The sequence below is a fragment of the Manis javanica genome, chromosome 6, assembly GCF_040802235.1.
Source record: "Manis javanica isolate MJ-LG chromosome 6, MJ_LKY, whole genome shotgun sequence".
NCBI classification, from domain to species: Eukaryota; Metazoa; Chordata; class Mammalia; order Pholidota; family Manidae; genus Manis; species Manis javanica.
Genome location: NC_133161.1, coordinates 15,312,566 through 15,327,577, shown reverse-complemented (window position 1 = coordinate 15,327,577; position 15,012 = coordinate 15,312,566). Strand labels below are relative to the sequence as shown.

Genomic DNA, 15,012 nt, shown 5'->3' with positions numbered 1-15,012 from the left:
CAATGGAAAAAGACAGTCTTCAACAAATGGTGCTGGAACCAGGAAAAACCTTCATGTAAACAAAACACTAAACTCAACCTAAATTTCACATCTTATACAAAATTAAGTCAAAACAAACCATAAATGTAAGTCAAAACTACAAAACTTCTAGAAGAAAGCAAAGGAAAAATCATTTGTGGCCTGGGACTAAACAAAGAGTTCTTGAACCTAATACACAGATCTATAAAGATAAAATTGACAATTTGGACTTTGTCAATAATTGAAACTTTTGCTCTACAAAAGATACTGTTAAGAGGATGAAAAGATAAGATATATACTGGGAAAAAATATTTGCAAAGCATATATCTAACAAAGGACTTAGATCCAGAATATATGACAAAATTCTCAAAACTCAACAAAACAAAGAGCCCAATGTAAAAATGGCTAACAGACTTGAGCAGATGCTTCATCAAACAGTATGTAATAGATGGCAAAAAATCACACGAAAAGACACTCATATTAGAGTGATTAAAAATTTGAAATACTAGTAATGCCAACTGCTGGCAGGGATGTGCTACAGCTGGAACTCTCTCTTAAACTGCCAGTGGAAATGCAAAATGGTATAGCCATCCTGGAAAACAGTTTCAGTTTCTTATTTAAGTTAAACATACACTTACCATATGACCCAGGAATCCCATTCCTAGGTGTTTAACCTAGAAAAATGAAAATTTTATTTACACAAAACCCATTTATCAATGTTTATAGCAGTTCTATTCATAATTGTCCCAAACAGGAAATAACCCAGATGTCCTTCAATGAATAAATGGGTAAATAAACAGAAACATTCACACAATGGAATGCCACTCAACAATAAAAAGGTAACCACGATTAACATATGCAACAACTTTAACAAATTTCGAAGATGTTATGTTAAAGTAGCCAATTGCAAAGGGTTAAACACTGTATGATTACATTTACATGGTGTTCTCAAAAATACAAAACTACAGAGATCAGTGGTTGCCAGAGGTTGGGATAAGAGATGCAGGGATTAAAGGAAGGTGACTACATAGAGGGCAGATGACAAGGCAGCTTGTGGGGGGTGATAGAACTGTTCTGTGTCCTGGTCGTACAAATCATTCTAGTTGCTTTAGGAAAGTAACATTTACTACAGGAATAGCAAAGAGAGAGGCTTCTTCCAAAGCAAAGATCATTTGTAAAGAATAGTTATTTTGAATAGAGAGTGGCTGATGCAAAAGCAACGCGAGAGTGAATCAAAGCTAAATCGACACTGCCATTAACAGATAAACGCACAACATACTCATTGTGGTGCCTGGCTTTTTTCTCCAGGCTCCTTGCTCTATTTGATGGTGTCTTGTTATCTAATTTTTAAAAATAATATTCTAATTTAATAAATTGCTATTACACAAATACTTCATCAGTTATATAAATATAATCTCTAAATTATATTTACTGTATCATGTAGAGATATAAACTATTTTAGATCAATATTCAAGTTTTCAAGTTGGCCACACCTAGGTGTCCTGCCTGATACATACCCTATTAAAACAAACATGATAGTTTACCTTACTATAGTATACACACCTGGAATTAGACAAAAAGAGCCTCACTTAAATTATACAGAAGTCAAACCCAACCAAAACTTAAACAGTAATAGAAATATGACAAATATCTCATGCATGTTTGGTGTTGATAGTCTGAATTCTTTGAACTCCATTAAATTTACTGAAAAGGGCTTATGTGGAACATAGAGTACCCCCCGGAATAGCCTCCAAACTGGACATTAAATGTTATTTTCTTATTGATTCTTTGACCAGTCAATTTTCAATTCCATGAAGGCGGTGCTCTGCTGTGCCCACCACTGGATTCCAAGCACAGTGTTGGACACAGAGCGGCTGCAAAATATTTTTGGAAAAACACACTGTAATAAATGAATAAGTAAATGTATAACTATAAGGCCAGGGTTGAAAGTAAGATTGCATGACTGAACTTTAGGAATCACTTAGGCATATCCCTAGATGTTAGATATTGTACAGTTCAATGTAGACATGTACCCCTTCATTCATTCATTCTGCCAACCAACAATTCTGTTCAGAATGCTTTGTGTTAAGAGCTGTGATCAGGGCTGGAGACACAAAGATTCATAAGAAGATAAGGTCATTGATCTCAAGCAGCCTAAGGCTCATGTGGGATACACATTTACACAGAGTTAATGTAATTAATACTAATTTATTTAACCTTGAGAATTATAATAAGTGTATCAACAGTGAACTCCAGTGAGGATGTAATCAATTCTGACAGCAAGAATCAAGGAAGAATTCTGTGAAAAGGCAGTCATTCAGCAAGGCCTTGAGAAATACATAGGATCTTCACAGATGAAAGGTGGCAGATTATACACTGTTAAGAGCTAGACCACCTAAGTTTGCATCCCATTCTACCTACCACTTATTAGCTGTGTGACCTTGACAAGTTACTTAACCTCTCTGTGCATCATATTTCTCATCATACCACAATGAAGAGAGGATACCACATGTGGCATAGGGTGCTTGGGGCAGTGAATTCATTAATATATATAAAGCGCCTGTAGCAGTACCTGAATCATACTAAAAGCAAAGTATTTGTAAGATGGAAAAATAGAAGGCAAAAGAGAGGCAGCAGTTAAAAAAAAGTCCTGAAGTGAAATTCTAAAACTATACTTTCTTTTTGTCTGTTTTCACCAGAAAAAAATAAAAGCAGAGAACATGAAGTACAAATGAGTAACTATGAAGAAAATGCATTTTGCTAACCTAATAATAGTTTTGGGTCATTGATCTTTTATTACAACTATGGATCCTCAACCCCCAAAATGCACAGATGCATGTGCATACACTCAAAACTCCACACATAACTTCAGAGGTCCATCCACAAATCCAGGTCAGCAGGCACTTCTCCAGCATTGTCCTTGGACCACAGATGATGGAATGGGCTGATGGTTATTACCAGCTTGCCATAAAAACCACTGCTTAGAATGGAATTTTATAGGACCCCATGCAACTATGAGTCCGAATGCATCTAATCAAAACCTGAACTGTGAACTCTTGAGAGGACTGAGACAAATAGAAGTCAAAGCCCTTCACAGCTCCATCTCAAGTCAGAGAGGGAGTAAGAGGCAGTTCTGGCCAGGAGGCTCCTTGTCTGAGAAGCTGGCCTGGGAGGGACAAGGACACAGGGTGTCTAACTGGAGAAGGAGACGAGGGTACAAGACAAAATGTAAAAACTGACCGGCTTTGTACTCACATGGTGAAGGAGCCAGGGGGGGCAGACACTCTCCGCAGGTCGGCAGCTTGCACCTGATGGATGCTAGAGGCAGCAGGGAATGAGCAGCGAGGACAGTCAGCGCAACAGCGTAGACAGACAGGGAACAAGCCAGGAGAAAGAGAGAGACACACAAAATTTAAACAGAAAGTAAATGAGCACGTCACCAAACAGTGAATAAAAAAATAAAAAAAAGGAAAATCAAGCCAGCCACGGAAATAATCCAAAAAGCCGATGGTAGCGACGAAGCCAACAGGACACGTGGCAGAGGCTGGCTCCAGCGCATGGCACGGAGGCAGGGCGCGGGCCAGTGCAGGCGGGAGCGAGGCGAGGCGGGGCTGCAGGCAGGAGGGTCACCAACGTCCTCTTGCTCTAGGTCATTCGGAAGGTCATCCAAGGAGGAAGTGTACACGCGTGCGCGCACGCACATGCACACACACACACACACACACACGCACACGCACGCACACTAGAGAACAGTAGGTGTCACAGTAAACTCATCTCTGAGAGCCAAGACACAATGAAGCCTTGAACACAGCCCTCCCGATGCCAGGGCTTTGCAGGAATCTTCACGCCAAAAGACAACCGTCCTGAAAGGAGTGACTCAGCAGAGACTCAACCTCCTCCTGCCACACAGAGGCTGCCGAGGCCGCCCAGGTGACACCCAGGGGACCTCAGCCCATCACAGTGACACCAGGATGCCTCTCAGTCTTGGCAGAAGAGCGGAACCACAGACTCCTCCTTTTTACCCCTTCTTTGTATAAAGGAGAGAGTCCTCCATGGCTATTAGGAGCGACAAAATGTGGCATTTAAGAAAATAAACCCACAATTTCCTGTCACTTGTACATAATTATTCTCTCCAGTGACTTGAACAGTTTCTGTACCTGCAGGGGACTTAGCTCCCCAAGCCTCTTCTGCTTAGTATGATAAATTCTCACCTACAGTCATCTCTACTGCCCTCAAAGGACCATCAGCTGGAACCAGTGATACCCTCAGCAGCCTGGGAAGATGAGACACTCTTGCCCAGTTCAGTTTGCCAACCAGAAATCTTGCCCTTGGATAACATGATCGCCTTTACCAATGTAGATTCAATTACTAGTGAACTCAGGATTAAGAGCTAGTTTAAGATCTCCCTAAACACCGGAATAATTTTATATTTCTCATCTTCTTCAAAGGAGCCTTTCAAATAGAGAACATAAGCAAATTTATCTGGCTGTCATGTTACTAGTGTATAAATGTGAACCTAGATAAATCTCTTCTGTTTCTTTTTTGGGGAAAATACTGGAGTTCATATTTTGAGTAGATTCATAAGCCACTGTAAAATGAGATCTGTTCCGCTCCTCTGCCCACGGGGGTGGGAGCTACTGAGTACAATGGGGCCTTGCCCGTTAGTTTGTACACAGTAAGAGCAAATGGGATGAGTCAAGAAGTGTTCTTTTTTTAGAAAATTTTTTTCTTTTTGCATAAATGAAGACCTAGTAGTATCATGAAGGCCTACTATTGAACTGTCTCCCCTAGGAATTCCTCCAGCTATCCCTGTGAAACAGATACCATAAAATCAAGACATTTTCTGTATTACCTTTATATTCATGAGATTTTAGATTTATGTCATTTTATAAATAATTTCTGAGAAGCATAGCAGATATAGCATTATGGACCTATGTGTGAGTCACCTATTCAACATATAACCTTATGTCTGAGGCACTCTGGCAGCCTGGGAACCCTACCAGGAGAACCCAGGGCCCCCACGGAGCCAGGAGGAGACAAGCAAGCCAAGGATTATGCTGTTTTTGATGAATGCTGTGATGGTCACACCTGAGAACACCGCTAGAGCCCTGAGAGGTACAGCTAAAGGGTGAAGTAGGTAGAAAAGGATTGTCAGGGAAAGCGATGCTTCCACGGAGTCTTGAGCTCAAGTGTGAGCAGATGGGAAGGAGGTGAGGAGGGCGCTGCAAGAGAAGCAGCAGAAATGCAGAAATATGATGATGCACAGAACAGGCTACTGCTCCAGGAATAGCAACTATCTCTGCAGCAGGGGAAGAGGAGGATGAAGGCAGTGATCAGAAGGAAGTGCTAAGGAATACAGGCTCTCCATTTTTAGAAAGACCATTCTAACTAGTCTACTGGAAAAGACATTGTGCAAAGGACAGCAACACTGGAAGCGAGGAGATAAATCGGAGCAGAGTTTAGCAATGCTGCTAGGAGGTCACTAGTTTAGCCTTTGAACTGAGGCCATGGTACTAGCAGAGGAGCTAGACAGTGTGAGAGTTAAAGGTATGAGAAATAGAAGGTAGATTTCGAAGACCACACTGGATGTGTAGAAGCGGAGGTGACTGTCATGACTCCAGGGCCAGGGACGTGGTGAACAAGTGGATGGTGGTTCCATTTATACAACTGTGAATGGGAAAATCTCACTGGATGATAATGACTTAATGAGTCCATTTTCAGCATGTAGACTGATGCTGCTATGAGATATCCATGTAGAAGTGTCAACTACGATATCTGGGTGGGAGTCTTCAGTTTTTAGAAGGAAAATCTGGTGAAGACATAGGTGTGAGATTCTTCAGCATGTTAGTCACAGATGAGACCTGGGGTGCCAGCATGCTCTCCCAGAGAACGGGCACAGCCATGAGAAGCTGCCTTCAAGTAGGCCAGGGAGGCAACTGCTTAGGGAACCACAGTACTTAAATCTCCTATATTCACAGTGAACCCCTCTCCCCTAGCCCCATCCCACTCAGACACAGAGGTTCTTAAATGAAAGATATTTTAAACCAGTTCTCTTTTTTCCAAAAGAAGACAGGTAAATGAAACAGAAGAAACAGAAAAAAATGAGAGAAGGAAAAAAGGAAGAAAGAAAGAAAAGAGGAGGGAGGAAGAAAATAAGTATCTTTCCACTGTCTTTTTCTGCCTTGGCTGCAGTAGTGAACGTCACAGAACCAAGGCCAAAACAGGGAACGGCATGAGAGACTCCGAAGTCGTAGGAAGGTCTTTAGCAGCCAGGCTGCCCTCGAACTGGAAACATCACTTGGAAATCCAGTGGAAGAGGTCATATTTCAAAACAAGTGTTTCTATTAAAAGACAAAGAAGAAATCTAATTGCAGAGGGTGACTGAGAGCAGTGAGAGAGAGAAATTAAAGTTTAGTGAACAAGCATTACATGGTAACTAGGTGTTTTCTTCCTTTGAAAATGTGCTGTCTGTATCGATTTTCTAAATATATGGTTTTGTAACAGTTATTCATCACAGGTAGTCGTAGATGTCTTGTTATTTTTTCAGTTTTATAAGTGTTCTTTTTAAAAATGAAAAGCACATTATTGCCATTTCGCAGATGTCTTTGCACGGCCTGCAGCTGCTTAGCCAGAGGCACCACTGCCCCCTGGTGGGAAGTAACTGTCTTTTTGAGTTGAGGCTGCCGCTTGAGCACCTCAGCTGATTGTTCACTTCATCTGTCGTTTGTGCCATTTGTACAAAAAGAAAACAACTATTTATATTTGTTTTTATATGTGAAGAAAGCCCAACTGAATTCTTAATAATATTGTAAATGAACAAATACAAATTCTATCTCAACTCAAGGACAAGAGCTATTTCAAATTAAATCCCCCAAAACCATTTCATGTTTGATAAGATTATTATATATATGAAAGCACCAGGCATGAGAATGGGATATCTGTAAATATTAAGAACTTTAAGCTTTGTTATAGCTTTTTAACAGACTGTCTATAAGTAATCCAACACAGCCCAGATTACCATACTACCTCAGAGATGGCTTTTCATTGTGTAGTTTAGCGCTTTCTCCCCAGCCAGTGGTTCATGAGTTAACTCCAACATTTCCAGAGGGAATATGGTCAGCCATACACTGCTGCCGACATTCTATCTTTTTAAACATTTAAACATAAAGTCACCAGTTATATCTACATAACTGAATAGAAGTAAATCAGGGAGAAAAGAAAGCATCAGGAATGAGCTAAGCATTGCACTCGCAGAGAAATGTAAGCAACACAGTGCAGCTAAACCAGCCTCTGCAGAATGAGTGAGGAAAGCTGCCGAGAAAGGCAGTCAGTCACAGAAAGGAGAGGATCTCTAGCCGTAACTTCAGACTGAGGAGCAGACACCAAAAACTAAAACTCTTCAGAGCCCTGTCAAATGCTGCTCCTTAACATGTGTCATCTCAGAAAGAGAGGTGAAGTCAAGTTCTGGCAGCGAGCTTTGACACCTGTGCCATTGGTTTATTCTAGGCACTTGCAAAGATCGCCATAGGGACTCAATAAATGCGTGGCAAAGCATGCCCTTGCTTCACAGGTGCTACAGGAAGCCAGCCATTCAGTACAAAGAAGTAACCATGCATCACAGGCCACAGGCATGGGGAGCACCCTGGAGGGTCCCTCACTGTGACAGAATGACGACCTGAGGCTGAGCCCTGAAAGGACTTCAGCTTGAGTCAGATGTGGCATATGATCATGATACAGAGAAGATACTCAAAAAGATACTCTAAGTCCCCATGTTTCTCCATTCCCTTCTCCAGCCCCAAATAGACATTTCTATCATAATTAGTTTAAGGGACACTATAAAATGAATATGCACTCTAAATATCTAGTCACTATCACCTTATCTCAAATCAGTTTATCAAAACACCTAAGAAAGGTCTAGAAGAGATATGCTTTGTTTAGGCATTGAGTCACGGGTTAGGTTAAATCTAGACAATAAGATGCCACCCAGAATGGAAAAACTGAGTTGAAGCACCAGGGTACACAGGACCCTGAAATGGGAGCCTCAAGAAAGTGACAGTTCACTGACAGGCTGAAGGAGATTCAGCCGGGAGAGGGGCAAGCTCCAAAATCAGCTCTGCCAACCTCCCGCTGCTGGAGAAATCAACACTCTCCAAGTGACCCAGGCAAAGAGGAGGCCAACAGCATACCTTCTTAGAAGAAAACAAAGCAAAAACACATTCATCTGGATGCATTTTACAACCCGAGAATCACTCTTGATGATTTTCTGCTGGTCCCTGTAAAGTATATATTCAAGGTGGTCAGTGAAGAAGGATTATCTATCTTGCAAACAAAGATTTCTAAAAGAAGGGTGTGGCCACTGTATAGCGAACATGAAGAAAAATATGTGAGACACCAAGGGCCTGTCGAGTTTCCTGGGCTTTGTTCCTTTCTTCAACACAGTGAGGCCCGCAGACCATGCACATGCTCGGCGCTCTTTGCCCGGTCTTTGTGTTCACAAAGCACCCAAGGGGCAGACTCACTCATTGAGTAAAGGCATGGATGTTCTCCTCTTGCTCTTCTGCACCATGTTGGCCTGATTCCTCAAGGAGATCCGAATCATGGCCGGGGCCAGCCTGCAAGGCTCCCCATCCACTTGCATGGGGATGGATTTGTAAGTCAACAGCATGACCTCCCGACACTGGTGGAGTCTTTCTCCATGGCCCCCGACTTGCAGGGCAGCCTGTGAAACCAAGGGCCAAAAGGAAGCAGTGAGTTAGTTCGTATGGGACGGGAAAGCTAGAAACCACACTCCATGCATGTACCCGAAAGGCCTTTGATAAACACATTCCAAGTTATTAGCCATGAGTAAAATGAAAATCTTGTATAATCATTAACACAAACTAAAATTTCTAAACTTTTGATGAGTTTGACTCTAAACTCTCATTGATAGACACTTTTTGCTTATACGTATTTTCAGTCTTAATTCCATCAGATAAATTTAATAGGAAAGTTTGTATTGTCTATTCCCATTAAATAACCAATAAGTAGAAAAATATGAAAGAGATAAAGCACATATTTTAAGAGAGCCTCTGCACTATGTTTAAATATAAATATATATAATATACTAAATATAAATATATAACATGTTATATATTATATATTAAATATATTTGTATTTAAATATGCAGCCCATCCTTAGTTAATTTTCAAACTTGGACAGGCTTTTTCCCCTTTTCCCTAAAACCTCCTCAAGCTACTTCTGACCTGTATAACATCGATGAAATGCAAAATAGTATTAATAACTCAATTAAAAACATTCTGAAAAGTAAAGCAGCTTTGAGGATCAACATCAAACACAGGAAAAGCTCAATTCTCCGTGGCGGCTACAGAATGGAAAGTATGCTTTACATACAATTTTATTCAATTAGTGGCAGAACAAGAAAGCAGAGGAGAATGCAGTGAGAATTTGCTAAAGCTCTTTTTGGTCTATTACCCGATCCTCTGTCATTCAGCTGAAAGTTTTTCAGGCTGTCCTTAAATGATCCACTTACGTTAATCTATGGATTTGAGCCACTGTCTCATCTCCAAAACTTTTCCAATATATATTTATTGCCTTCAAATACTTCTCAGCCCAGTATTTATCTGACAGAACTGCATCCCTTCACCCACGAGCAGAAATACCATCATCAGCATCATCTGCTGTCCCTGCTGTTGATCAGGCCTAATGCAGAAGCCGCCAGGTAAGAACTTATTCCTCTGAGTTTAACAAGACTGAAAACGGCTTAAATACTTCCCAACCCCTTGGTCTTGGAAGGCATACACAGTACCGTAGAGCCCTTTTAAACCATCTTATCAGCTTCAAAAATAGAACAATGGCAATACCACAAACATGGAGAGATAAATAGCTGTCAGTGGCAGTCTCATGGGCATTTCAGAACCGATCCAAGATCACTGCACAGGCACAAGAGGAATTACTGTAATTAGCTTTCCAGGGGAAAAAAGGAGTTTTATTATTGTTAGCACAGCCACATTATTTTTGGAACAAGTAGAGTAGAGCTTATCCACGGCCACTTCTCCAAGTTTCCATCACTGTCTATTGGCCCTGGCTCATGAGTACCAATAACACCATCTCTTCCCTTTGTCTCTCCAGCCCTGGAGGTGGTAAAGAATTTCTGCAATTGCTAATCTAGGGATTCCCATCTATGGCTGCCATCTTGTCAGTTCTTCTTCTAACTATCCTGTAACTAGTCTCCTGTATTAAATACCCTCCAGTGAACTATCTCACACTGGTTATTTTTCCTCTCTGATATACTAACCCTATTCACTAAGATGAGAAAACTGAAGTTTATTATTATTTAAAATTTATTGTAGCACCATTATCATCCAAACCATATTGTTCTCTACAAATTTTTGCAAGAAATATTAAGTTTTATTGCTTTTCTCATTCTATCAAGGATCAAGATTTCTGGACACAGGAGTGTTTTAAAGTCCTACTGCAATGTATGCGGTATGAGTATCAATACCATCAACAGTAGTATTATATACTTATTGTCCATATGAGTAACTAGTAACTATAGTAAAAATAATTCCATAGATTCGGTATCTTTAAATGTAAAGTGATGAGATTTCAGTATGTTGCTACAGCCTGTTTTAGCACTAGCATTTTATGATTCTAGGTTGTACCTGTAATTTCATGTTCTCAAATTCTGCCTGATCCCATCTAAAATCCTCTTCCTTTCTTTGACTGAATTAGCTATGGGATTATTGCACAGCCAGCATCCATGATGAAGTACAGGACAGGAAAAAGGAAAGGGTTTTACTTGGAAAACCTCCCTTCCAATCATTAAAAAAAAATGTTTAATCTAGCAATAATTGAATACTTACAATGGGTCAATAACATTTTTATGAAAAAATGAAGATTCTTATGATATAGAAATCTAAGTATTCCTCACTGGGTTTATTCATACATGTGTCTTTTTTCACTTTCATTTTTGTTCAGAATAGATTCTAGTCACTACTAGGGTAAATTCATGACAGGCAAACAAAAAACAAAAACAAAAACATAAAATGGGCCTGTTAAGCCTGACAGTCAATAGTAAGGTCTAGCATGAGATTCAATGGTGCAGTTTGAAAAAGTTACACCTCCATGTTTAAAGCTACTTTCATAAACAATCAGATCCTTTGAAATCTATAATCCTTGTCAGTTAGTATACTACAGTTGTAATCAACAATATATTTTGGAACAATGGAATAAAACAGACTTTAATAAACCTAGGAAGAAACATATCCTATTGATTTAAAAAAATCAACACTAGGCTAGTAGCACTTATCCCTTAGACTTATCTTTGTATCTTGTGAAGCAAGTACTAGAGAATTGAATAGAACAAAATACAGACTCTATACAATGTATCATCCACCCAGTATATAATCAATCATTTTGGACATACAAGAAGAAAATCTGATCCATAACAAAAAAAAATTAAGATGATGACTGGATGAACTTAAGAGCAAATTGGACACTGCAGGAAAAAGGGTCAATGAACCTGAAAACAGATCCATAGCAATTGCCTAATCTGAAAAACAGAGGCCAAAAAATATTTTCCATGACCTGTGAGACAATAGCAAGCAATCTAAAATTCATGTAATTGAATGCCAAAAGGAAAGGGAAAATGGAGCAAAGACTACAGATGAAAATATTCCAAATTTGTTGGAAAAATAATCAACCATCAGGTCCAAAAAGATCAATGAACCTTAAACAGGGTAAATACAAAGAAAACCACTGTGAAAGGCAGAATATTGCCCACCACACAGCCATCAGAAAGATAACCACATTCTCATTCCTAGAAACTATGAAAACCCCACATGGCAAAAGGGCCCTTTCTGGTGTGATTAAATTAAGGATGTTGAGATGGAGTGATTACACTGGATTATCTGGGGGATGGGCAATGTCATCACAAACACCCTTATAAAGGGAAGTGGGAGGCAGGGGAGTCAGAGTCAGAAAAGATGTGAGCTAGAAGCAGAGGCAGACATCACATCACAGCAGTGACAAGAATCTGGAAAAGACAAGGATGCCGATTCTTCCCTAGGGTCTCCAGAAGGAACACGGCCTCACCGACCCATTTCAGACCTGCAAAGTTGTCCTAAGCCACTGTTTATGGTAATTTGCTTACAGCAATAATAGGAAAGTAATACACAACCACATGGAGGTTTAAAACTACAGAGAAAAAAATCTCAAAACAGAAAAATAAATGCATTATATATTATTTATATATACAGGGGAATGATGATACAAATGATACCTAACTTCATTATAAAACATGGAAGCCAGAAGGAAATGAAACAACATATCAAAAGTGCTAAAACAAGCTAACAAACAAACCAGTCACAATAGAATTCTATATCCATAAAAACATAGTTCAAAAACTGAGGGTACAATAAAGGCATTTTCAGAAAAATATAATTTGACAGTATTTATAGCCAGCAGATCTGCACTACAAGAAATGCTAAAGGAAATCCTTTAATTGGAAGCAAAATGATACCACATGGAAACGTGGATGGAGAGGAAGAATGAAGAACATGGGAAATGGTGACGCAGGAGTACCGATGAGGGACTACTGATTTTTCTTTAATCTCTTAATATACTTAAAAAGCTGTTTAAATGAAAAATACTAATTTGAAATGGGGATTTATATACATATAAAATTAAAATATATGGAAATAACACCAGCAAGTAAGGGAGAAAAACAGAATTCTAAGAGAAAAAAGTATTTGTAACAAATTACTTGTATCAGGAATAGAGGAAGGGATCCTGCAGACAATAAAAGGATAATAAGAGAACACCATGAACTACTTCATACCAATATACTCAGAGTTTAGATGAAATGGGCAAATTCCTTGAAAAATTCAACTTAATAAAATTGGCTCAGGAAGAAAAAGAAAATATCAATAATTCTTGACTCAAAGAAATCTCAAGGCTGGGTGGTTCATCAGGAAAAATACCAATCTTACACAAATTTTTTTTTTCAGAAAATAGAGCAGAACATTATTTCCTAACTCCATTTGTGGGGCTAGCATAACCTTATATCAAAACCCAGATAGTACAAGGACAGAAATTCATAGACCAATATCCTCCATATCATAGTCATAAAAATGTTTAACAAAATGTTAGTAAATTGAATCCAGCAATATGTTTAACAAAATGTTAGTAAATTGAATCCAGCAATATAAAAAAGGATAATGCATCCATTAAAAGGGCCTATCCTAGAGATGCAAGGTTAATATAACATTAAAAAAAATCAATCAATGGGATTCATGACATAAAGAAAATAAAGAAGAATATCATTTCACTTCCACAGATGCAAAAAACGTGATGAAATATACAGCTCACTTGTGATCGAAAACTCTCAATATTAGGAATAAAATTGAAATTCTCTAATTATATGATTATAATAAAATAATAATTATTATATTTATTAAAAAATGCAAAAACTAAACAGCATATCTTATGAAGAAATAAGGAAGTTTCCCCATATAATCAGGAGCAAGAGAATACCACTTCTATTCAACCTATTACTGAACACCCTTGCCATATCAATAAAGCAAGAAAAATAAAAGGAATGTAAAGAAATAGTAAAACTGTCCTTACTCATAAACACCATGATTGTGTATGTAGAAAAACCTAAGGAATCTATTAAAAACTACTAGAACTAATAAGTGAATTTAGCAAAGTTGCAAGACAAAGTCAATAAATACATACACTTGTATATACACACATGCACATATCAGTTATATTTCTACATTTTAGCAATAATTTAATATGAAACTTAAAACAATACTATTTAAACTAGCATCAAAACTCAAACTAATTAGGAATGAATTTACCAAAGAGTGTGCAAGAACCTGAAAATTGCACTGAAACTATGAAACATACCTGTGAGAAATAAAAGAACATTTGCATAACTGGAGAAATACATATTTATAAAACTCAATATTGTTAAAATGCCAATTCTCTCTAAATATATCTCTAGATTCAAGGCAATCCCAATTAAGATCCCAGCAGTTTTTTGTAGTCACACTCAAAATGATTTTAAAATTTATGTACAAATACAAAAGACACAGAAAAACAAAAACAGTTTTAAAAGGAAGTGAAATGATTCATATAATCAGTTTGAAGACAAAATATAAAGTTATAGTAATCAAAACAGCATAGCTTTGGCATAAACATAAAGAAATAGATCAGTGGAACAGAATGGAGTCCAGAAATAAACCTGCATACAATCAAAAGGCAAAGGCACCAAGGTAATTCTATAGAAAAGTCTATTCAACAAATAATGCCAGAAAAAACCTTGATAAGTCTATTTTTTAAAAATGAATCTTGGAAAAGTTAAACAAACCAATTACAAGCAAAGAAATTGAAGCAGCAATCAAAAAAATACCCAAGAACAAAACCCCCCGGCTAGATGGATTTACCTCGGAATTTTATCAGACACACAGAGAAGACATAATACCCATTCTCCTTGAAGTGTTCCAAAAAACAGAGGAAGAGGGAATACTCCCAAACTCATTCTATGAAGCCAACATCACCCTAATACCAAAACCAGGTAAAGACCCCACCAAAAAAGAAAATTACAGACCAATATCCCTGATGAATGTAGATGCAAAAATACTCAATAAAATATTAGCAAAAAGAATTCAACAGTATATCAAAAGGATCATACACCATGACCAAGTGGGATTCATCCCAGGGATGCAAGGATGGTACAACATTCGAAAATCCATCAACATCATCCACCACATCAACAAAAAGAAAGACAAAAACCACATGATCATCTCCATAGATGCTGAAAAACCATTTGACAAAATTCAACATCCATTCATGATAAAAACTCTCAGCAAAATGGGAATAGAGGGCAAGTACCTCAACATAATAAAGGACATATATGATAAACCCACAGCCAGCATTATACTGAACAGCGAGAAGCTGAAAGCATTTCCTCTGAGATCGGGAACAAG

At 38.4% G+C, this 15,012-nt stretch overlaps 1 protein-coding gene across 1 annotated transcript in view; it reads right to left on the bottom strand.

Moving 5' to 3' along the window:
- DGKI (diacylglycerol kinase iota) overlaps nucleotides 1–15,012 on the bottom strand; it is a 403,345-nt gene that overhangs the window by 113,123 nt on the left and 275,210 nt on the right. The window contains 2 exon segments of the mRNA XM_073238393.1: nucleotides 3,274–3,336; nucleotides 8,538–8,737. Coding sequence (XP_073094494.1) covers nucleotides 3,274–3,336; nucleotides 8,538–8,737 — 263 coding nt within the window.